Here is a 25,834-nt window from a genome sequence, read left to right as displayed (position 1 = left end):
AACGCTTTCCAGGGATGGGGCATCCACCACCTCTCTGGGCAAGCTGTTCCAGTATTTTACCACCCGCAGTGCAAAAAATTTCTTCCATATATCTAGTCTAAATCTACCCTCTTCTAGTTCTAAACCACTATCTCTTGTGCTATCACAACAGGCCCTACTAAAAAGTCTGTCTCCATCTTTCTTACAGGCCCCCTTTAAGTACTGAGATTTCTCCAGGCTGAATAACTTTTGTGGCCCTCCTCCAGAGCTACTCTAGCAGGTGACCATCCTTCTCATGATGGGGATCCCAGAGCTGAACACAGGACTCTGGGTGGGGTCTCACCAGAGTGGAGCAGAAGGGCAGAACCACCTCCCTCACCCTGCTGGCCATGCTGTTTTTGATGCTGCCCAGGACACAACTGGCTTTTTGGGCTGCAAATGCACATTGTCAGGTCATGTGCAGCTCTCTATCCACCAGTACCACCACATACTTCTTGGCAGGGCTGCTCTCAATTCCTTCATCCTGTAGCCTGTGTTGATACCAGGGCTGCCCAGACTCAAGGGCAGCACCTTGCATTTGGCCCTGTTGAACCTCATGAGGTTCCCGTGGCCTCACTGCTCAAGCTTGTCCAGGTCTCTTGGGATGGCATCCCATCCTCCAGGTGTGTCAACTGCACCACTTGGTGGCTGACACTGCAACTGCTTGGTGTTTTCTGCTGGAAGCTCACTCAATCCCACTGTCCATGTCACTGATGAAGATATTCGACAGTACCAGTCCAAGACAGGCCCCTGTGGGACACCACTTGTTACTAATCTCCATCTGGACATTGGACCATTGACCACTATTCTGTGAATGTGACTGACCAAACAACTCCTCATCCACCGTGAAGGATACTGTGGGGCACTATCTCAAAGGTCTTACAGAAGTCCAGGCAGCTAACATCTGCAGACTCCTTGTCCATTGAATACAAGTCACTTGTTCAATAGGCCACTCGATTCTTCAGGCAAGACTTGCCCTTGGTGAAGCTGTGCTGGCTGTCCCAAATCACCTCCTTGTCCTTCATGTGCCTCAGCATGGCTTTTAGAAGGATCTGTTCCATGATCTTGCACATGGAACATGTTCTATGTTCTTGATCACACACAGAAGTGAGGCTGACAGGTTGGTAGCTCCCACAGTCTTCCTTCCTAATCTTTAAAAATATTGGTGCAGTGTTTTCCTTTTTCAAGGCACACAGGACTTCACCTGGTTGCCATGATGGAGAGGCTTGGCAACTACATTAGCTAAGTCCCTCAGGACTCTGGGATGAATCTCATCAGATGCAGACTTATGCAGGTTCCTCAGATGGTCTCAAACCTGATCTTCTCTCACTGTGGGAGGGACTTTCCTCCCTCAGTCCCTGTCCTGCTGCCCATCCACTGGAGAGGTGTGAGAAAAGTTGCCAGTGAAGACTAAGGCAAAAAGGTTAAGTACCTCAGCCTCTTCCTCATTCATAGTTACCAGTTTTCCAGTTGTGTTCGTTTGGGAGGATACACTTTCTCTGACCTTTGTTTCTGGCTGACAAAGCTATAGAAGCCTTGAGTCTTTGCATCCCTTGCCAAGTTCAGCTCCAGATGACCCTCTAATACTTAAAAAAAAAGAGGGAAGAATGACACCTAACCACATCTTCCCAATCCTCTGCTATTTCTTCTGACCTACTGAGGTAGTCAATTCTGCTAGCAGGGTAGAATTACACTGAGCTGGGGGCACATTTTGTCATGCATATGGGGTCAGGTTCTCTGATCTACTGGAGCCAAGCAAAAGAGCAAGATATGACTTTCAGGTCGCCAATGAGGGAGCATCTTCCAGGGCAAGGTACATTCCTCTGCTGCTTGTGGAAAATTGAAAAGCAGCATCTGTGCCTGGCTCCAAGGACAGAAAAGGTGACTGTGCTAGCATAAAGAAAAGACCATGAATGTAGGATGAATGTGCACCAATCTTGTCTTATGTTGTCCAAAATGGACTGAGTGGTCAGCTAAGTCAAAAATGTTGATTGTGACTCAAAAGATGGTGAGAAGTTGTTAAGACCATCTCTAAAGACTTAGGCAAATACACAATGAAACTTCTAAAACACTTCCACTGAATTTAATGAAGAGAAAGTGAGATACTCACTTTGCATGGTAATCAGTTGCTGGCCTGAGATCATTTACAGTAACTTTATTTTCTTCTCCACTGGAAAGAGATACAAGTTTGTTTTAAAGACTGTTTCAGAATTCCGCACATTTATAAAAAAAGACATGTATCATCTAACTTAACATACCTTCTATGGAATGTATTTGCTAAGAGTTTGTCTTTTGCTGAATATAGCAATGTGTAAAAGCATTTATCTCTGAATTTTAGAGGTTTCTTGTGTTATTCCTGTTCTTTTGCCCTGGTGGTTTCGAGGCACTTTTTGGTTTGCTGTTTTCTAAAGAGTAGCAATTATTTTCTTCTTTACTTAGTAAGACAAGCTGCATGTGCATGCTTGTATGTTATTACTCAAAAAAACATTGAAGTACTGGAGCACACAGCAGCTCAGTCCAGCCTTGCAAAAACCATTATCTAAAACTGTACCTGACTGCACATACCTACTTGTTAGAGCCTAGGAAACAAAAAAGGCACCAAAATCTGTTAGTCTGCTTTTGCTGACATCAGCTTATCTTAGCACAGATAATTTCTCTGCTGCTAGTTTCTTGGATAGGGATACTCAACTTTCAATTGCATGAAATCCATGGAGGGTGACTAAGATAAAACTAGCTAGATACACAGGTTTATAACTGTTAGAGAACTCTACACCCTTAATTCTATATTTTACTGTCATATTTCTCCAAATTGCAAAAAACTGACTGAAAACCATTGTGTTAGGAATGAAACAAGTGAAGAGTTTTGTTTGCTTTGCTGCTGCTATGAGCTGTGCTCTGTGTGAATTTGCCTATTTTTTTTTTTAATATCATAAGACTGTCTCCTACCAAGATCAATTTTAGTGAAGGGAGGGATAACCTTACTGGGAGGAGGAGCATGTGCTGACATAAAAAGTAATAAATACAATTTATTTTTCTCACTACCTGTATGTCTCACTATGTGAGAACTCAAGGATGTCTAGTGCAGCTGGTTGAAATACAGCAAAAGTGGCACTAAAATATGCCTCCAACATGTAAGAACAAAATCTTTACATTCCAGTTGATGGCAGCGACTTCAGTATGAATGAAACAAATTGTACTAAAAAAAAAGGTAGCTAATTTCAAAACAGAAGTTACACAAAACTCCTGATTATTTAACTTTCTGGACAAAAGGCAGATTTTTAATGAGGTTTTAAGCCACATATTTCAATGCAGCAGTGTCTAAATTAAAATAGCCAACACCTACATGTACACAGTTTTGTACTTTCCATCTTTTCCAGTACTTGAAATCATCACTTCATATGTATAAACCTCTGGTGTGTCATTCTTGTCTGTGTCTTCTCCAGTATCACTGGATGGAGGGGACCACATCAGCAGTGCTGTTCTTGCCTGAATATCTGATACCTGTAGAAACATAAAGTTTTGAGATCTCTGCCATTTAAATTCTGTTGTATCTAAATGTTACTTTGCAACAAATGATCAAAGAAGAGAAAGCAAAGTCACATACTGTTAGCAAATCAGAGTATTTATACTGACACAATAGCTACTAACTAGTTTTTACAGATGAAATCAGGTTGGAAATGCAAGGAATGCAATGAGAAAAATGCAAAGCCAGGTAGGGGGCTGAGGGCAGAGACACCTGTTGGTACGTAACGCCACCCAGTGGGCTGCTGAAACATGGACCAGAGCGTTGGCCGGGCACAGGGACGGCAAAGCACATCCCGGGACATCAGGCACTCCATTAAACCATGCTTCAGGCACCTTTTTCTTGGAAGTGACCAGTACTACGACTTTTTTAACACTTTCTTGTTTCTCATGAAATCCAGGGAGATGAAGGGATGTTCACAAGGTCCCCGTACGTACACATAGAGACAATATCCTGAAGAATTTCTGTGGTCATGTTTGCCTGAGCATCCCACCCATTGCAAAAAGACCTGGATAAGAACAGTTGTTGTGACAGAAATAGCAATATAACCAGCGTGTGTGACCTCCAACTATCCAACAAGTGGTCCCAGTAGACTAATCATGCTTAAAGTGTAGTGACCCTCAGGTGGGCTAAATGGAAACAGAGAATCACAAGGCGCTCCTGAAACAGAGAAGTCATTATCTTTAGAAGTGCAGAGGTAGCATGAAAATTGGTAATGGGAGAGGTGGGTAAGAGATGCTGGAGAGGAACAGAGCCATAATCAAAAATGGCCTAAAAAAAAATCTGGCCTAACAGTGTGAGAAATTGCCCTGCCAAGCACTGCTGCCTCCATCCAGGCCTGATGGACATTGTGCACCCCAGCTGGTGCAACAGCATTTTAAGGCACAGCAGGCATGGATTTGCAGCTCAGGTGAGTGCATGTGACCTGGTGGAGAGCCTTCTCAATGGCCTGTGGATTAGCAGACTGTAGGGAACAACAGATTCTAGGGAACAATGCAGTCACACACAAAGCTATTAAAGCAGCCACGTCTTCCAAAGGAGATACATGACTAGGGGCACCCATACTCCCAAAAGAGTGAGTACTGTCTGAAACCCATATGTGCTGCAAGGGGCGGAGGATGCTTGTAGGTGAGTGCACAGGTGCATGCAGGTTTAGGATCTGTTATGGAAGAATGCCTAGAGATTTGTGGCTGTTCATTGCACATCTGCTATTGTGGTTTATATGTTGCACCCTCCTACTGTTTCCAATAATTTATAAGAGAACTCAAAACACATTTCATTACATGAAATTACTAGTTTTACAATATGATCATAGTGTATGTGTATTTTGGGAATAATTGCTTTTGAAAATCTATTACCAGAGTATCAGAATCAAAAAGCTATCTTCACAACTGGTGCTCTCAAATTGCTACAGTCTACTAAAACTAAAAAACTGAATAGGTCAGCTTCAAGAACGAAGCAGAGAGGACATGACTTATTGACAGCAAAGAGAAAGGAAGAAAAATCACACTATGTGAGCCTCAGTGTCTTGGAAATAATGTCACTAAACCGTTATGCAGCAGCAGAACTGTACATGATATCCTAAAAGGGATCAAATGTTGGTATGACTAAACACTGAAGTTTCTGTTTAAAATCTGGTAAGAAAAATTCCACTACTATCTTGATGCAATCACCAACTAGATTAACACTATCTATAACTGCTGCAGTAAAATTCTAGCATTTCTGGAAGTCTCTGGAGTTGTGGGAAGCATCTGATAAAGCTCCCTCCTGGACAATCTTTACCCCACCCTCCTGAGTTGCAGCAAGTGGCAGGAGATCCTGAGGGAAAGAAATACAGGTTCTCCAAGGACCTACTGTACTACAGGACTTTTAGATCTATTTTAAGATGATCTGTTCCTAGGTTTAGCTACTTTAACAGCTGAATTTTTTCCCTTAGTGTCCAGGCAGTGTCTCTCTTACTACCAGCTAAGCTTACTAATCCTAGCCACCATGGAATTGAACAGTAAATCCCTTCCTTTTGCAGTTGTTTCTCATGCATTTGAAGACTGTAAGCATTTGAGTTTCTCCTCACCTATAAAATCTGATAATTCTCTGTTCTCCTTATCTCCTACTGATTCACTTTCTTTAGTGCTTTGCCCAGAATCACCCAGAACAGCCCATCTAACACTTTGCTAATGCCAAACTGCCACATGACAGATTAGATTTCTTCATACATGGGTTATTTTCTACCTCTCTGAGACATAAGGAAAAATAAGTATTTTTGAAGAGCCAAGATTTAAGATCAGAAGAATCCACTACTATTATGTGCTCTAAGACACTTGGGAGTGGCTTTTTCAAAAAACTTGGCATTACTAATTATTTTGTATGCTTATGCAAACAGCTGCAATGGATTCTGGTTGCAACTCTGAACACTATGTGCTTCTGCAAAGCAGAGTATAATACTTGGGTCAGGCTCTAGCACTGTGGAAACAAGAGGTGAGCACGTCTTCATTAGCAATCCAGTTTGCCAAAGTGCATCTCCTCATTAAATATGTTACACATGCCATTTGGGTCAAACAAAAAAAACACTTTTAGCATGTGCAATCTGGACTGCATTCACAGTAACCCAAGATACTTAACTGTGAGTGAGGTGCATCACATGCCATAAGTCCACAAACATACACAGAACAAGAAAATACGATGTTCTCCAAAGGGATTTACATGCTATATAACCAACCCTCAAATTCACAGCTTTTATTGCCTCTTATTATATATATTCAGCCTTCTGCATCATTCTTTATTTGGCTTTTGCCTTTCCAGGTCTTCTTTTCTGCTTTGTTATTTGGTTAAGAGACATGACAGCTGGTGAAGACTTTGCTCCAACACCAAGGTGCAATCTGCTAAACCACTCCAATTTACATCTGGGTATAAATAATTCAAGATCCCTAAGGAGAAGGCTCATCTGGTGTCAGTATCACATAATCAACTTGACTTAACACTGCCATGTATGGAAGGATGAGGGATCCATATGGGGGAAAGTTAAAGCAAGTCAGAATCCAACAGGAGTTTGGAGGTAGTAAAATTGATGCATCCCACACTGTGTAGAACTGAAAGGTATTTGTGAATGAAAGATCATGACAGAGAACACCACCTGATTTAGATATGCATGCCCTGGACCCGGGCATTGAGACATGGGACAGCTCAGGACAGGTCACAGCCTTCAGCACTGCTCCTGGCTGTCTGGAGTAGGACATGGTGCAATGGACACTGTACTGGACAGCACCCTGTATGATCATCCAACTGTATGGCCACCAGCACAGCCAGTACTGCCCATGCCAGCATGGTTCACCCTGGGAACAGAGTACTGATGATCCATCAGAAACCACAATCCTCATAGTAAGTGCTTCAACCAAAACATTAATAAAAAACCTGCAGGAATATTTCTAATGAGAATTATGAGGAGAAGGTGTGATAAAAACAATGTCCTGGTCCATTTGAGGGAAAGTGAGGAAAACATTTCCTTGATGAAACTGCAGGAGGGTGGCTTGAAATCCTGCAAGGCCCAAGTAGGTAACACAGACTCGTATCACATCACACCACACTCCCCCAAGCTGCAACATCAGCTAGACGTCCACCCTCTCACAGCCCTGACAGTGCCTTGCCTTCCTAAAGCATAAGCCTCCCCAAGGGCTGGAAGCCTGGCTTTCTGCCTTGTGCTCACTCTGAATCTGTAGCAGAGTACCTCTGCCTGTGATGCCTTCTGAGGCCTGCAGAGATCACTCGTGGCACACAGCTATGTGCAACGATGTTCAAGCAAGAACACAGTGGGGAGAGGAACCAGGGCGCTTGTCTAAAAGGCACGGGTGGCTGAGGGCAGAAGGAAGTGAAAGAAAACATGGTAAGTACTGGCACTGCTCTGCTTCTTCCTATGTCATCAGCAACACAGCACAAGAACATACCTGTGGATCCGTTCTTCTCACAGGCTCATTCAGATAGAGTTCAGAGCCCTCCTTGGCAATGTAGTCATTGCTAATAACCCAATTTCAGACAGCTCCCACTTCCATGCTGCTTAGCCACCAATGACCCAGGAGCACTAAAGACATGTCAACCCATCCTGATACTTGGACACAGCAGGATACCAGGTGTTCAGGACACCAGGTGTTCCTCTATGCAATCCCTGCTCAGTGCTTTGACAACGACAGAATCAAAGAATGGCTGAAGTTGGAAGGGACCCCCGGGGGTCATCTGCTCCAACTCCCATGTTTAAGCAGGGCCACGTAAAGCCTGCTGCCCAGAACTATGTCCAGACAGTTTTTCAGCATCTCCAAAGAGGGAGTCCCCACAAACTCTCTGGCCAAGTTCTGCCAGAGCTGACATCCTCACAGTATGAAAATGTTTCCTGATGTTCAGAGGGAACCTCCTGTGTTTCTGTTTAGGCCCACTGCCTCTGGTTCTGACGCTGGGCACACTGAAAAGAGCCTGGCTCCATCCTCTGTGCACTTGCCTTGCAGATATCTATATACATTGATAAGATCCCCTCTGAGCCTTCACTTCTCCAGGCTAAACAGCCCCAGCTCTCTTGGCTTCTCCCCATCAGGCTGTAAAGAAATATATGAAAGAAGAATCAAGACTAGGGCACTAAACTGGGGCGAGGTTGCCTGGAAAGTGAAGGGAAGAAGGTAGGTAGCAGATGACTGGAGGAAGTAGCTGACTGACTGGACAAACCCATGCCAAGCACTTCTCGGAGTTTCAGTTGGATGGACTACACTACAACGGGGAACACAGACTGTTTTCACTCAGGCAAGATGGTGGAGTCATGATTGTGGTGAAGATTTTTGGAAAAGATGTGCAAATCTTCATAGCGAGGCTGGGACCAGGGAAGGTCCAGACAATGAAAGAAAAAACCACTGGCCTGCTCTAAAATTCAAGAAACTACTGAATTTGGCAACAATGTTTTAAAGAGTATCTAAACAAAAATATGTATCAGTTTTATAAACTGAAAATATGTTGGTAAATTTTCAAGCAGGTAGGTCAGGAGTCCACTGCTGACAGTCACCTTCTGTGGTGAATTTTATTTCTCTCTTCCCTGAAGCTGCCAAAAACTCTTAAAAGAGAAATAGGGCACATTTTTTCTCTGCTTTGCAAATAAGGTTTTACAAAACCTCATTTTTGGTGATGCTTGCAAAACCTTGCCAGGTATCTCTCATGCCTAGAGATATGTGGTGCGTAAAATTGCTTCCTGAACAGTTAAGACTAAACAAAGTTGCAGGAAATTGAGAACAGATTCTGCTTTATAATATTATGTTAAGCATCATATTCCATTAAGCAGCATCATTATGCTACTGGCAATGTTACAATCTCTATGTTTTTTAAATAATTCTGTTAAAACTGAGATTCACAGAATAGCCAGGAAGAATTCTGCAGTGTTAAGTATCAAGATAATTTTAGTTTCATAAATGTTAATACACTAAAAATTGCTTTGGTTGTTTACAGTACAGTGATGGAAGTTAAGTGAATTTGCTTTAGTATGGAAAATTAAAGACCCTTTAAACTTAAGAGAAAGAAACGGAGGTGCAACTGTGTAAAATAGCAACAGATATATTCTGATTTTATGGAAAGCTTTTGTTACTTACCACTGGCTTGGCTATATTAGAAAGAAGTGCTTCCAGTGCTTTTGTTTCTTCATCCTTTTCTTAAAAAACAAAATCAAAGCAAAAGAGAAGTACCCATGAATATTGTGCAGTAACTTTACAGTGAAATAGCTCTTCAAATTCAACAACTGCACACAGGAGAAAGCATTTATAAAGTAGAACATCTTGCTAACTTGCATTCATCTAGAACAACATGAAACCAAAAAAGCTTCCGAAGAAGTTGTTAATATAAAACTATTTCTAAAGCCCTTCTGTGCTTTATGGAATACAGAAAGCCTGGTTATCATTTATTAATGTATAACTTTAAAACAACTGCTGCTCTGGAGAATTTAAGATCTTGGGTATTTCCCACAGATTTCTCTTTGGATGTAGATGCAGTCAGGTTACAGTAGTTTAAATATGTTATTGCTCATCAGCTGGAAGCCTACTGGCAACACTGCTGGCCTTTCTCAATTGCAAGGGAAACAATCTAAGGTGTTTTCTGCCAGCTGAAGGTATAGCTGAGCTTTATAAAGGATTTATAGTTTACAGAAAGCATTTTATCTGCTCTTCTCACATAATATTTAAATTTTATTACCCCAATAGGGTAAGTGAACAGGCCACACAGTTTTGAAGGTGCAGCCAGGCATTTAAAATTCATTTAACCTGCCTTAAACTAAACACAAAAGAAAAACAAAGCCTGACAAAATTCTTCAAAAAACATAGATCAAATCTATTTACAGCTGTTTCTAAGATGATTTATGCTGTTGACACAAATAAAATGCTTTTCTGACTTGTATGACAACTCTAAGTCACTGCCTTCTGTTGCTCAAGCCTAAGTCTCAGTACATAATTTTCCCCAATGTCTCCTAAAATAATTTTGAGACGTGGACGTTCCCATTTTTCGTATAAAATACTTCTAAGAAAACACCATGATAATTTTTGTAATGTGTAAACAACAGTACATTTCATCACTTGTGCCTTGTTAAAGTTAGCTCACAGATAAGCACCAACAAACAAAGTAAACTGAAGCTGAAGAGAAAGTAAACTGCTATTCTGGAACTATAGTGACAAATATTCAGGTTTGGAGCAACAGTTGCCATCTTCTGATTTTTGGTTGTATCTCAAATGTGACCTTTGGTACTAAGTTTGCCCAGGATATCACCTACACATGTTTTTAAACAGCTCTTATAGGTTGAGATTTCCTGGTTCTGATGAGATGTACTTTCTTCACAATTCATTTTGTTTACAGCAATCTAACATACATTGGCACAAAATTATTATCTCAAAGCAAACTTTAGAGAACTGAGAATAATCATGGTTTATTTCCCTTAACATCACCAATTACAGTTCCTTATTCTGAAAACACTGCTCCTGGCTGATGACAAGTCATTGATGTTATGTTCACAATCTGAAGGACTATGGCAGAGACTCCAAAGTTGCATAGTGACACATCATTAGATTTGACGATGACTGCATGACTGAGTGAATTCAGTCCATCTGTGAGATCACAAGCTTTCCAGTGAAATAAAGATATTAATAATAAGCACACTCCCTATGGTGGTGTCTTAGAAAACATGAACAGCCTTTTTCTACAAGGGTCTTTCAACAGTGAGTGGGTAGGGATAGATCAATTTTATGTAACAGCGGTACCTCTTTTACAAAATAATCTTTATCAAGTTGGATGTATATTTTCTGTTTCAGACACTCGATTCTTTCCATGTTTTCTACAGTATTAAGCAGGCCATCAATATTCAGTGATTCCGTAAAATGCAAGCACTCCAAACAAAGCTTTCTGAGATTTTTCTTTAAACAGTGTCATGAAGTATGACTTTACATGGAGACTTCTGTATCAGTAGTTTTTGTTTTCTTAGGCTCACATTCTCATGTGATGAGCAGGTTGATCACCCTTAACTCCACTCTACGTAAGTCAGGGCACTTAGAGGCTGCTACTCAACTTCAAGACTGTCAAAGTGTGGTGTTTTATTACAAATGTTATGTTCAGCCACTATAATAATAATATATGATTATTTGTCCAGTACAGACACTGGACTTGCATCATTTATTATTAATATGTGGGTGTATGCAGTATTTTTGATAAAGCCTACCTTCTACTTCTGTGTCTGTCTGAGAATTGCTTTTTCCTTTACCCAAAGACTTGCATTTGGTAGAACCTGGGCTTATTCCAGCTGCATCCTGTCCTTTTGTAAGTCCATTAGGTTCACTTGTAGGAGAAGGACATTTCTGAGGAGATGATGGAGGACTGTTTAACTTTTCCTTCTGAGTTCCATGTCGATCTTTTAACTTTTTTTGTAACCTTTCGTATGTTTTACTAGACCTTTCATCTCTAAAGTTGGATCTTCCATGAGCAGGCAGAGTATCTAAATGAAGGAAGGAAAAACAAACCATTAAGAATTGAATCTAATTTTAAAATCTACCTAAAAATGCTATGTAAGTTAAATGTGCACCAGTGAGTAAAATGATATCTCTACTCCTATTTGAAAACTGAAGTGTCTAGCAGGTAAACTGATACACATTAAACAGAATTTAACAATATGTCAAGGAAGAGAGTGTAATCTTTCCCTTCCCCTTATTTTCTCCACTTAAAATTATTCTTGAAATGCTTCCATAATCTTCCTTGAGCTGTGAGGTACAGGATGAAATCTATACAGAAAAAACGTGCTCCTTTACTACACTGGAGGAGGTTTGATCTAATGTTGAATAAAAAAATACATTAAGTTTTGGAATGCAGCTAGAGCTCTAATACTTTAATGATGCTTCAGCAGTTATCAACAGGGAAAACAACCATAAAAGCGTAGAAACATAGAACCTGTGTTCTGTGGGGCAGTGGAAAGACACTAAAACACAGAAGACAGCTTGGCCAGGCCTTGTAACAGTAACCCCAGGCACTGCTGCAGTAGCACCAAAGTCTCATCTGTAAGTCAGAATTGACTTTGGAAAAAAGTCAGTACCAGACTACTGACAGCATTAAACTGCAAACTGGTGACCTCCTCTGTCCAGTTTTAACATTTGTATTAATTTCATCTTTAGATTTAGAAACACTTTACAGACTCAAGACTTTATATACCAAGTCTTTCCTCAGTGTAACCCTGCCTACTATAAATGCTGAAAGCTTTAAAAAAAAATACATCCTTCAAAAAAAAAAAATACATCTTTCAAAATCAATCACAGAATTTCCACATTTTCAGGTAAGTTGGATAAGTCAGTCTGAGCAATATATTATTTGTTATTCCTTAAGAGATAAGAAGTACTGAAAATAACGTCAAATAAGAACTTCCTTTCAAGGATAAAAAGAAAAAAATTAGAGAACTTCTCCATTTCTGTTGTTTTTTTAAGTCAGCTTAATTCACAGAAAGTTTGACAGAGGACTTCTAGATAAGCTAGTGTCTATTTAGAAATGTGATTTTTCACTACCTTTTGAGAGTTCAGTGCTTGTGTCAGGGAACTACTGTGCTCTATGAGCATCTGATTGTTTTCTGTGGGTTTTTTTTTGTTTGCTTGTTTTGCCTTAAATTTAGATTCCTGAAATAGGAGCCTAACTGTGGGTTTTGACTTTTGAAAGCTACGGTCAAAGTAAGAGATCCAGAATTAAATATGAAATCTGTAGCAAATAAATTAAAAATTACAGTATTAATACTTAACTTTCCTAAAGCCAAAGGCATTTTACATATACAATGAAAATAAAGCAAAGAATCCCACTTTATCATTATTTTACATTAGCAGTTCAGCAAATTATCACTGCATTCATATTTAAAGTGATATAACCTGGCAGCAAAAATCTAAAAAAAATTATTCCATTAAGAAGCATCATTTTATGTGTTTAATTTCTTAATTTAGCAAACTAAAAGCAAACAACTGCCATCTACAAGAAATCAGGAAATAAAACTACAAATAAGCACCCAAAAAGCATCTAGTAATGTACCATTATCGAAGTGCAAAAAGAAATAAAGTACAACATAAAACTACAGAAACACTAAGAATTCCAGAAGATCAAACATTACCACTTTGCTCATCCTAACTATTTAAGCTCAGCAAATTGATGAAGGCCATTTTTAGGCTATTTTTGTAATATCATAGAATGTTGAAAATTGTGTTTAACCTCCCTCCTCATACCTTCTAGCTTTCTCTAAAAACAGAAACCTAGAACTGCTTTCTGACAGTCTTTCAAGGCTGGCACCTGCCTTATCTAAAGAAAAGTAAGTCTACCAGAAATGTAAATATTAATCTAACAAACTAGCCCCTGAGTTAGAACACAAATACACTTTGCCTCCAAACCACAGTAAAGGCAGATGTCAACAGCACTACCAAAGATGGCTTTAACCACTTTATTTAATTTAGGTTAGTGGCACCTCATTACTCCAACTGGACTTCAAAGGGAAATTCAATTAAATGCATATAGTTTCATGAAAAATGGACCACTTTTTTCCTTAATACTAAGAATTCCTATTTCATGTTTCAAACAGGATGTTTGCAAGACATGAAATCTCAGAACAGTGCTCAGGCATGGATTTAAATGCTGAATCACTATAAACACTTTCTGTATCACTTTCCTGAGAAAATCTGTAACTTTTACATGCAAGAAGTAATCTCTAAGTTTAGTGGATCACTGAACAGACAACCAAATAAATTAAAAGAACTTCTGGAATAATAAGCTTCAGCCAAATCAAGGTTGGTATCCACATACATTTTTTTACGCATGACTCCCACTGAAGCTGTAAGTCTTGCTTAACAAAGCCCACACAACAACATAACAGATGCTGGAAATGAGCAGAACATTATTGCCTTTGCCAAAACTTGCAATATTTGATGAACTACTTACCCACATCCCCATAGACTTGTGAAGTGTGATACTGTGGAATGTACTGCGTTGCCATGTCACCGGCTCCAGTCACAGGTGAGTATATGTGACGGGGTGGAGGGGGTATCATGGCTGGAAGAGGAAGGAAGCCGGGCAGTGGGGGATGTGGAGGCCTGTGTATCACTGTGTGACCACCAGGATGAAACTCTGGAGCCTGGGGAACCACCACAACCCTTCGAACACCGTTATCCTCAATAACCTGTACAGTGAGAGACACCACGCACCAAAAGAGAAATGACAGTCTGGTAAATATGCTTCTATAGATTCTTAAACAAAATCAGGAATAGTAAACTCTTTACATCCGATGAAAATAAAACAGGAAATATCAAGGAGAAAAAAAGGGACATTAAAGAACTATCTATGTTAAGTGTATTAACTGCAGCAATGCCATTAATTTCTTAACATGGTGGGGAAGAAAACTTAAAAAAAACCCCTGACTGTAAGAGTATCTAACAAACAACCTGGTATATTTATGGCATGAGCCAAGCTTCTCCTATGGGTCCCATTTCCATCCTCATTCTGCCTCATTCCTCATACACTGCCTGTATGCTACACTGCTGTAGGATTTGTTCTACAGCTTAACAACTAGATTGCTCCCTAGAAATGAACTGGTGAACTGACAGACCTCACTCTGCATCAATAGCGAGAGAAAAGCTAAGAAGTGTCTGGTTTTTGCTCTGTCCCCAACTCAGCCCACCAACACTAACCCAGGAGACACCAGCCATAGCAGCCCTGCAGCAACCACCATCTGCATCAAGCTGTTAGCATCAAACTACCAGGATGGTAGTGAGCCCTCTCAAAACTCCTTCACAAACCAAGTAGTTCTAAAATTTTTCTGTCTTTCTCCTCCCCATATCCTTCTACCTGTAAAGAGGTCTTGAATCCTGAAGAAGTCCCATGCTACTCAGAAAACGGGGACCTTTGTGGCAGCCATTGGCAGACTGTAGTGCAAGGGATTGTGAAAAATTAGCAAATGGGAGATGTGACAGCAGCCTTTGTGTGAGGTACCCAAGTGTGGCCCTTTGCAATGTTGGCAGAAATTCCAAGCAATGGCAGTAGCACGTGCAATCCCATGGTGAGAATCTGTAAGACACAGGGAGCTGAAGTGTGCTATGCATGGTACCTGTAGCACATCTGGGCTGTGCAGCACATGGGACTCTGGTGAAGAGCAGGCACAAGGGCACAAACTGTACCAAGGACTGAAGCAGAAAATGTTCAGTAAATGAGGGTGGGTCATCAGCTAGACCAGGAACAAGGGTCTGCCCCTGAAGAACCTCACATCATTACCCTCTCTAAATGTTTATAAATTCACATAAATATATGACTGTTGGTGACACCTAGAGATGATCTTGGCATATTTTGATTTGAGTGTATCGTGGTGTCAGTAACTTTAGTGTATGGGATGCCAACAAATAAACTGTTCTTCACTTCCTGGTAAAATGCTGTAGAATAAAGTCACAGCAGAAACTGCAATGGAAGGTTTTAGATGGAACATTTATCCAGAAAAAGAGGAGAAGAATGGAGTATCATGACTACATTAAATAGCAGGGGAAAAAGCAACCCTACGCCATAAGTTTTCACTGACATTTGAAATGAAATGGGGACATGTACACACACACCAATAAACATCCTGGTGCAACAGGAACAGATCAATAGATCAAAACACTTAGTGCCAAGCTGCTTTCAGCTCCACTGTTTAAGGTTAATGGAATCATGCTTGGCTAGATTTAGCCCTGTACCCTAGAGTGAATGCTTCCATCAAGTCCATGACAGAAAGCTGCTTGGAGGATCATTGGTTTTACCATGTCCCCATTAGGGGTTGATGTGCATCCGGTACATCTGGAACAGAGCTTCTGATTTTGTTTTCTCTGCCAGCAATCTAATTTGTACAGCCCCAAATTATCCTGCTAGCTGAACCAATGCAAGGTAAGTGAGATTGGTACAGGAAATTGTTTCAAAACTTCACCACTGTGCTGAGAGAAACTGTGCTGGGGATAGAGTTACATGCTTCTGGTACTGTAGGATATGCATATGCAACAACATTCAGAAGACACAGAAGTGTGTACACAATAGAGCTGACCCCACTTTACTCAATAGACAGTCGGAATTAATGTTACCTAAGTGAACACAGCTTTAAAAAACATGCATACAATATGACTGTAAGAAATGGGTTATTTTCAGTACACAGAAATTGTTCCTTCTTGGGAAAGAGTAATTAAAGACAATACAATTCAAATCTATGTAACCATAGCTGTGTGGTATTCTAAAGGCAGAATATATTAGCAGTAAATACAACTAGAACTTCTCCTGTCCTATGAAATTCTCTAAACACTGAAATGTAGTTTTAATTACTTAAGTCCCTTTTGGTTACAAAACCCCGAAAATACTGCAACTTATTATGATTTTATGAGTAGACTCAGATTATGTAGGAAGCAGCTCCCATTAAAAAGCAAATGAGCTGCTTAGTTTACAACTTTTTTCCTTGGGTCTGCTAATAGCCTAAGTAACTTAGAAATAGCCACCCAATCCATAACAGCAGGGACCTTATGTTTAACAAGCCTGTAACTGTGCTTCCAGATCTAACATCTGCTCAATGGTAGGCCTCTAGCAGACAACTACATAGATAAATACACTCCAAAAAAAAAAAAAGCCAGAGCATCATGGTAAGTCTATAATTTTAAGTTTAAAAAGCAAACAAGCTCTCTATTATCCCAGTTGTACGAGCAAAATGTGGTTCTGGCACAGGCCTGTTCAGTTGAGTGAACCAACCAAACATCATTGGAAAACTCACTGCAGACAGTGAATATAGATGGTTTAAGAGAGGATGAATAAAGATGGGCTTTCTTTCAGTTTTACAACTACAGTTCCAAAAGAAGAGGAAGGGAAAAGGAAATCAGCTGATGAATTGCTTTTTAGTTATGTGATATAAGAAAAGTAAATCTTTTATTCAGTGGTTATCCCCAACTTCTAACAGAGGACAGTACACTGTATCACTGCCAAACAGGAACTGAAGCAAGCAGAGGCATAACAGAACTAAATGAAAATGAAGAGACAAAAGATGGTTATGTTGAAATTCTTCCAGGCTGACAGCTTAGGACATTTAGCTGGTTTCCTATTCAACACAAAATATAGCTGCAGCTGCTGACCTTTAAAAATATACTATACCTGAAAAAACCATAGAAGTTTGCTAGGACTGCAGTAAGTCTGGGAAAACTCTTAGCTCTATAATGCTAGACTTTCCTGTTTTGCAAGACTGCTATCCAACCTTCTGGCTTGTAAGAGAAACTCCCATCATAAACCTCAAAGTCTGGTATGTTTTGTCAGTAATAAACACTTCAGAAGGCTTATAAACTACAGGTTGTCCTGGACTACGGCACTTCTACTCATGAAAATAGCAGATGAGCTCATTCCACCTGCACTCTGAGCTGCCTAGATGTGAGGCTCCTTCAGCCCAAAGGTCAGAGTGCTGTGCTAAAACAACACCTGCTTGGACTAACAAACTCCGTAAGAGGCTTATGAATGGGCCTCAGCAAGGCCCAGTCCTTCAGCATCTTTGACTCAAATTGTCCTCAAAGGAAGGATAAACTAATTCAAAAATATTTTTCAGATTGGTACATGTCACATAACTTTTAAAATATGTACTTCATCATATGAAAACAATAAGAAATATAGTAAAATTCCAATTTTCACTTAGCTCTAAACTTCTTTCAGTTCTTTAAAATGAATTCTAATAGGAATCAGGACTTTTTACTACGACCTGAAGATATATGGACTTTTGGAGATTATTTATAAATAAATATTAATATCATAAATATAATAATAATATAAATACAAAAATATATAAATATAATATCATTTTTCTTCTTGTTTGGGAACTCAACTACAAAGGATGCACAGAATCAACTTATCAGTCAACTTCCAAGAGATGAAAAATAAAATCAGAGTAATAGTCTGCTGGCCCTAACAGCCTTTTCTTTTGCTAGAGGACGATTTCTTAAATGTTGTTGAAATAATTTGTCCAACATCTGCTGACACCATGGGCTTTTTTGTCGTACTTTATGCATTGTCCCTTCCCAGTGTACACCACTGGATGCACACTAAGTCAGAGGTAGACTGTTCACAACAACAGAATGTCTTGAGATAAGACTTCCATCACGGGGAGTGGCATTCAACTGCTCTAACTGCCAGATCTGACCTACTAAGCCCTAGACTTGTTCTACAGGCAAGGGAAAGAAAAAGGCACCATCTAAAAGGCCACACATCTCATTACAACTCACATGTCAGAAATAGCCCAGAGAAATCATCCTTTTAATCTACTTTAAAGGATGTCCAGGTTATCTAGCTCACATTTAATTTCCAGCCATCTAAATTAGGAATCAAACAGCAGTGAAAAATGAGAGCCCCATTTTAAGATAAGTGGTGGAAACACTTATTATATGATAACCTAGTCCCAATGGACAGCTGACATTTTTTCCATGTTGTTTGCTGTACTTTTTCAACTGACCTGTTTTCCTCCTTATCTACAGGGAATTTCCCAGACATGAACTATGTACATGTATAAATTATATATTTTATATATATATATTGCTGCCAAGAGAAAATATCCACTAACACAGGAATCAGTACTGGTCCTGCACAAGCAGATATTTGGGTCATGATTGCATTTTATATTCAGAAGGCATCTAGTACATTAGGATTCTGAACTCAGCAAGGAACTATGCTTGCTACTGTCATGTACATAGTTAATATATAACTGAACAGGCACAGACAACAGCATGAGAAGTCTCCCATCTCAGAAATACTGAGAGACATCTCTTATCTCCTTGCTTGATCATACTGACTGAAATCTAACAAATTATTTTACTGAATTAGCAGTTATGGTTCCAGTTCCAAAATTTGCATGAAAATAAATAAATTAAGAAGAAAGTGAAGTGACATACCTGTGGGGCATATCCAGGAGGCACATAAATAGTAGGCACTGAACCATTTGGGGACATCATTGGAACCTGAGCAGGACCTAAGTGGGTTACAGAAATATTCAGTACAGCACCATTTAATAATTTGAGAGAGCTGAAAGAACATACTGAATTGCAAAGTCTTTGTGAAGAATATACAAGATAACATGGATAAACAAAGGCAATGAACTTTACAGATAAAATTATAGCAAAGGGCACTCTTTGAAATCTAAAAAACAGTTGAACAAAACCAGAAACAAGCTAAAAAAAAATCCCCAGCAGATATTTCTTCCATCTCGTCTTCCATCTCTGAGCACAGAAGAGCTCATGTAAAAACTAAAAACTCAACAGATGACAAAAGAAATACTCCAAGATGAAAAGACAATAGAAGAGACTATAAAACAGAAACCAACAAAAATATTTGAAACAAGCTGCTGAAAGCAGATAATATTCAGTTAAGAGTTACAAAGAAAATTACTTACAAAATGGCTCTTTTTTACTATGGTCTTATCAACTAAAGTAGTGTCAGTACCACAGTAAATGGTGAGACATGAACTTAAGGTCCCAGGGAAAGGTCAGTGTATTTACCAACTAGTAAGTCTGCTCCAACTAATGGGAAAGTCAGGACACCATGGTGATCCTTATACCATGCAAACCATAAAAGAAGGAGTTTACACACACTTAGATAAATATGACACAATGGGAATGTGGTAGGGTCGCATTTGTAGATAAAGTATTGCCTAGAAAATCAGATACCTTCAAAGAGCACAGGGATGCTGTCACATACTTGGCATTTTCAAAAAGCTCTTGACAATGTCTCTCAAAGACTCTTAAAGAAGTAATGCTGCTTTGTTTAAAAAGGGAAAAGGTCTTTCCATTAACAACTGATTGGAGAACAGGAAACTAAGAGAAGTAAATTATCATCTTTCGAAGTTCTTTGAGTAACCAAGAAAAGAGTCCCACAGGCACCCAAAGAACCTGTTCTGCGTATTAGACAAAGCTTCCGGAAAAGAAAATGAACAGCAAGGTGATAAATTGTTGCTATGTTCTCAGAGAGCTGTAAAGGATCTCACAGTACTCACTGATCAGATGACAAAAACCCAGAAGGAATAATGTTATTAAGTGCAAAGTGATGCATCTGGATAAAACCAGAAGTGTTTCTTTACAGCGGTAAGCCATAAATCAGATGTAAACAAACATACGATGCAGCTGCTACATGGATTTCTAAAGAAATACCAGCCAAGGGCTGTTTAGTGGTATTCGCAGAAAGAAAGAGAACATTAAAAATCATTACTAACAGAACAGGGAACAAGCAGAAAACATCATTATGCTGTGGTATAAATTCATGCTGTACCTCCAATCCTTGAGCAATGTTTTTGACTCCACCTTTCAAAAAGAACACACAGGACCAGAAAAGGACAAAAAAAAAATGTTTACAGTGGCTTTCTGCCTGTTTATCATGAAAGATTCAAGAGACCAGGAATTCAGGATTCTTCCACCAGAAGATGGTTTAAGGGCTGGCAACAGAGAAACAGTAAAAGACCTATTTAAAAAAGCCCTAAAAATGGAAAGATAGATAATTTATAGTTTCTCATTTGCAAGAAGCACAGATAGTAAACTAATTCACCAGGTAAGTTTTAAAACATATAAGGGAATTTTTCAAAAAATGCACAGCTAAATTGTGTAACTCCTTGCTTTAAGAACAGTGTAGAAATTAAAGATTAGTTTCAGTTTGGGAGAAGTAATCCATTAAGAGTTGTAAAAAATGTAAGTACTACTTTTGTTTAATGAACAAGGAAATTTCTTCTGTGTGCCTGCCCTATCCCTGTGCTGTCCTCTTTAGTATTTGATACTGGCCTCTACCAGAGTGAGCACATTAGTAAAGGCTCAAGAGGGATGTCCTTACATTACTGTGTTTTAAATACACAGGGGAACAAACACTGAATTTTAATAGTGAAAGAAATACTGAAACACAGTATAATTTGAACAAGTTTTGTGACAAGACAAAAATGTTGGAATTCACTGCAGGCTGCACTCTGCAAACTTCCAATTCAGTATACTGAAGCTAGCAAAAGTACCAATCCAACTTATGCAGTTTCAGCAATACTTTTGAAAGGGCATTCATAGCTCCTCCTTAATATTTTTTAAAACTCTGTTAGGATCTGCAAATGGAAAGTACTAAGTAAATGCAAATTACAGTAAATAAGATTAGCACACCTCACTGATACATATGGACTTGACAGAAAAATAAAGGTACCTCTGTCTGAAAGCAAAGAGCAGGGAAAAGCAATGAAAAGCGCTCCTTAGAAAAGCAGCATGCAATCCAACTTGATTGCATGTATTATAGGAACTTCTTTACAATAAGAAACAGAAGTTTGCAAATATGCTATCTAAAAAGAATCAAAGCTTTATTAATTAAAATACTAACCCACAACAGGGGGAGGGGGTGAAGAGACTTTTTAGGAACAAGGTCTTCAATGAATTATTCACTGAACTGTGCAACAGCAAAGAATATAAAGACTACAGTGGGCTATAAATTGAAAACTGAACATTCTTCCAGTATTTTTGCTCAACTGAAACTCAAAAATGTTTCAGCAAAAGTTTCTCCTGAATATGAAGTGCTAAAAAAAATGAAAGTGAAGCAAAAATCAGCAAGAGAAGCTTAAAATAGTGCATTACCTTACTACAATAAATTCAAAAAGGTCAAAAATAATGGAAGAACATTTCTTTTAAGTTGCCATTGAAATAAATAATGGTTTAAATTCTTACATGTGGATTTTATACAACTTGTATCTTGCATTGCTTACCTGCAGTTTTTCTATAATATGTACAAAACGCTGACACTTCCATTAAACTCACAATTTAAAACTATGTAATTTCCAAGTAAATGGAAAATTAAGACCACATTTACTTCAACTTCTTAGAGAACACCATGTCCTTGGGGGATGACGAAACTCACACAGGCAAGCGGTTTCTTTGAGAACTGGTGATTATCTGTATTTGGCTTTTTTGTTTTGTTTTGCTTTAAACATCTAGAGGATATTGTTTAACAACCTTTTTAAGGTTTACTTATTTAGCACTTTAATCTCTCTAACAAACACAGAGCAGTTATCTCCCATCCAGTACAAAGGTTGATTCACAAAGCCATTTTCAGTATACCATAATCTAGCAGTCACAAAAGTAAAGGCATAAACTGAGTGCATGAACCTGAAAAAGTATTGCAATGTTAGAATAGAGTCAAATCAGTCCTTTCAAAATTTGCATCCCATCTTTTGCACTTTAAAGTACCAGAATTAGCAAAAACATATTTGAATATTCAAGAACTCTAATTTACTTCTGATTAGATTTCCAAGTGGCTGTGAAATGAAATTTCTAGGCGGATATCCAAGAAAATGATAAGCATGGGACAAAAAGTCGGCAGACTTCACAGGTGTTTTAAATGAACATTGTGTTTTACAGCAAGATTACTGATTTCCTGATAGGAAGCATATTACAACCTGCAAAATCTTATCTGAAGATAAAATTATAATATGCTATAATAACGTGTATTTTTTCTTCACTAATGTGAATATCTCAGCTCTCTTGTGGTGTAATACACTATAAGAGGAATTTTCATGTTTTTAGGTATTGGCTGAACTGCTGCAGGACAAAACCAGTGTGTTTTACCATGAGGTGAGAGTTATTATAAAGTATCAGCAAACAACAGCATCAGGAATTCATGTAAAGGAAACACTTAATTTTCCATTGCACATAAAGAGAACTGATTTAATCCAAATCACTGTATAATGAATGTTGATGACTTTGTTGTTGGTAAGGGGAGGTCTCAAATCTTTGATACATTTTCAGGTGTACAAGTTCTCTTACATAGTAAGTGGAAAAGAAACATTATGGGAGTGGAAACAAGCACATAACTGGTTTACTTTATTACTGAAAAATATCTCATCAAACTCACTAAGGGTTGATTTAATGGAACTGAACCCAAGACACAGATGTTTCACCACAGTCTCGATTTATTATTGTCCTAAAATCCCACCAAGAAGGAGTACCTCCTTCCCCTAGCAATAGCTGATGAACTTCTCCAACCTGTCTATTTGAGCAGACTATAAAAACCTCATTATGCTCATTACAGCCACCATAAACATGCAGCAAAATTACCAGCACTGCATCATCGCTAGGATCGTGACAAGCTGATCTAAACATAGCAACACCTGAAAACCTGAGGATACCGCCACCGCTCGCCTAGCACATACATCATTTCTTTTTATTTCAACCATGAAGCATCGCTCCATTTTAAGCGACTCATGAAAGCCCAGGCAAAGGTGCACACACCGGATTCCCAGCGCCGGGCAGGGAATGCTCTTCCGGGGCACTCCGCGCCCGGCCCTGCGCTTCAGCAGCGGGCTCCTGCGGCCTCCCAGGGCTGGCCGTCCTGCTCCCCTCACGGCTCCGGGGCCACCGCGGCCCCCGGCACCGCAGCCACACCCCTCCGAGAGCGCACGACCGACAGAGGGGCCTGGCAGCGCTCCCACTCCTGCCCCACAGATATGGATATTTTTTTCCTGACCATTGCAGCTGTCCCCCATCCGCCACTGCCTCACAACCGCGGAGGCCGCCGGCCCGCAGGTGTCGTGTTTCAGCGCGGCGGCCGAACCGGGCAGGCGGGAGTCCTTACCGCTCATTTCGGGCCGGGCCGGGCCGGGCCGGGCGGGCGGCTGCTCCCGGCGCGCCGCGGCTGCGGGCGGGGCGGGGCGGGGCGGGGCGGGGCGGGGAGGCTCCCTCAGGTGCGCGGCCGGGCCCGCTCCGCTCCGCTCCGCCCCGCGGCCTCTCCGCGCCCTGCACCCCGCCCTGCCCGCGCCGCCGCTTCAAGGGCCAGCGCCCCCGCCGAGAGCCGCGTCCTCTGCCAGCCCGCGGGGTCCCCGCTCCGCTCTGTACTGTAATCTACCGACTGTCACTGCCTGCCGTGATCCCAGTCATTCAGCTGAAAGCTTTTACATTAATGAGCATAATTAAGTGCTAAAGAATTACTTAGGCCCAGTCCTCCCAGAGGATTTTCCTTGAGCTGACCTGCTAATCAGTTTACACTTAAGAAAGGGGGTGCACAAACAGATCTGGTTGCAAACAAACACTTTCCGGCCCAGCGTTTGGAGAGCTGCAATGACTTTGATAGTAATCTATGTGGATACTGCGGCTCATGAACACTGCTATACTTAGCATTAGTCTAATGTGAACGGTGATGAATCACTGCTATCCCCAGGAGGAAATAGCATTCAGGATTTACTGCAGCACATTAGGTTAACTATGGCTCTATAACCGAACACCCACACTTTGACATCACACAGGCGATGATATGCATCACTGACGCAAGCACTGACAGGATCAAACACAAAGGCCACAGCAGCAGAAACAATAGAGCGCCAGCTGACGTAGCAGCACACCCCTCTAACACTGATGGGCTGCAGTAAATCAATAGTCCCAGATGCCACAAACAGTTGCACCGCTCTTTTACATAAGGACTAAGACTTCAAAGTTTTATTTTGGGTTCCCAACAGCTACAACTAATTAAAAAATCCAGCAGTAACAACCACCACCAATTGGTCTACATTTGTCTTGTAAGCCGTGCCCGGAAAATACTTCCAAATTAATACTTTAAGTTAACCTCAACATCTTTACACATATTAGGTGCAACACAATAAAAGCTAGTAATAAGAAAACAAGAAAGCAAGTGCAGAACTTACTGTTTGGCCTAAGCTGGAGAAGAAGCACAAGAAGGAAGTGGGATCACTGCAAGGACACAGGTGATCAGAAGACTTCAGCTGGCAGTGCTCTCAATTTAACGTATCCCTTATGCTCTAAATTCATCCTGACAAAACAATCCCTTCCCTTCCCCCATCCATCTGTCTACTTTTGCCATCAAGGCTGGGGAACAGCAGCTGACAAAGCCTCAACATCAATTGAAATGTATTAACTGACTAGAAAAAAAAAAAAAAGGAAACCTATCAGTAGACAGCAGGCTGGCAAACAAAAGGAAAAACGGAAGGTAAAACATTATCATAGTTCCTTGCAAAAAGTGGGGGGGGGGTGCAGAGGAGGATCAGTTTCTTTTACAGAGACTTTGGAATAATGGATAAAAGAGCAGAAAGCTATGAAACCTAACTTGAGTATTTCTAAAGATTACATCCTAATGAGATCCTGATCTTTCCCATGAAACCACACATACATATTCACAAGAATCCCTTCTCAGGCAAAATGCAGAGATGACAGGTTCCTATAGCACTTTCTCACTAATGCAGCTATCAGTTTTCTTTTATAATGGCCTGATATACTTTCAAAGGAAAAAGGTGACAATGGTTTCTATGTTCAAATGTTAAAAGTACTTTTATTTCACCTGTTTGTAAACAATGACCATGATGCAATTTTGTAATTAAAAAAAGACTGGAAGTCCATGCCTTTGAATAGCACAAACTTCATAAGACAAAGTTACACTTGGGAATGTGCAGAAGAATTACTGTAGTCGTTTGAGATACTACAATAATAAGACTTTTTATACCTACTTTCTGAAGCAACTGTGTGCCACAGTGAAGAATTCTACTTCACTAAAAAAAAGTAACATTGATTCCAAGATGTTAATGTGGAAATACAACACATGCTTTCTACTGTGCAGCCCAGGCTGTTAAATTACTCTCTTTATTTTGCCAGCTTAGGGCAATGATTTAGTAACTATATGGAAGAGTTACATCAAAAAATTGTTCACTCCTTCACACAGTTCCAATTTAAATATTGGGTGAACCATAAATTGCTGCATTTCAGAGGGAGTCAAATGTGTTATACCATACAGAGAGGCTTTGATAAA

General features: G+C 40.0%; 1 protein-coding gene across 4 annotated transcripts in view; it reads right to left on the bottom strand.

The window, feature by feature from the left end:
* Nucleotides 1-25,834, bottom strand: part of FNDC3A (fibronectin type III domain containing 3A) — a 111,281-nt gene that overhangs the window by 30,400 nt on the left and 55,047 nt on the right. For 3 of the 4 annotated variants that reach the window (XM_036379292.2, XM_036379298.2, XM_036379308.2), the window contains 6 exons: nt 18,970-19,046; nt 13,991-14,228; nt 11,259-11,531; nt 9,154-9,212; nt 3,362-3,519; nt 2,129-2,188 (listed from right to left, as the gene is read on the bottom strand). In XM_036379292.2, coding sequence (XP_036235185.1) covers nt 2,129-2,188; nt 3,362-3,519; nt 9,154-9,212; nt 11,259-11,531; nt 13,991-14,228; nt 18,970-19,046 — 865 coding nt within the window. Of the gene's footprint in view, nt 1-2,128; nt 2,189-3,361; nt 3,520-9,153; nt 9,213-11,258; nt 11,532-13,990; nt 14,229-18,969; nt 19,047-23,656; nt 23,693-25,834 lie in introns of those variants that run through there. The other variant, XM_036379317.2, reaches the window with a different exon arrangement.

This window comes from Molothrus ater, chromosome 2, assembly GCF_012460135.2.
Source record: "Molothrus ater isolate BHLD 08-10-18 breed brown headed cowbird chromosome 2, BPBGC_Mater_1.1, whole genome shotgun sequence".
In the NCBI taxonomy this organism is placed as follows: domain Eukaryota; kingdom Metazoa; phylum Chordata; class Aves; order Passeriformes; family Icteridae; genus Molothrus; species Molothrus ater.
The sequence above is the reverse complement of the archived record's forward strand: the minus strand, read 5'-3'. Positions and strand labels throughout refer to the sequence as shown.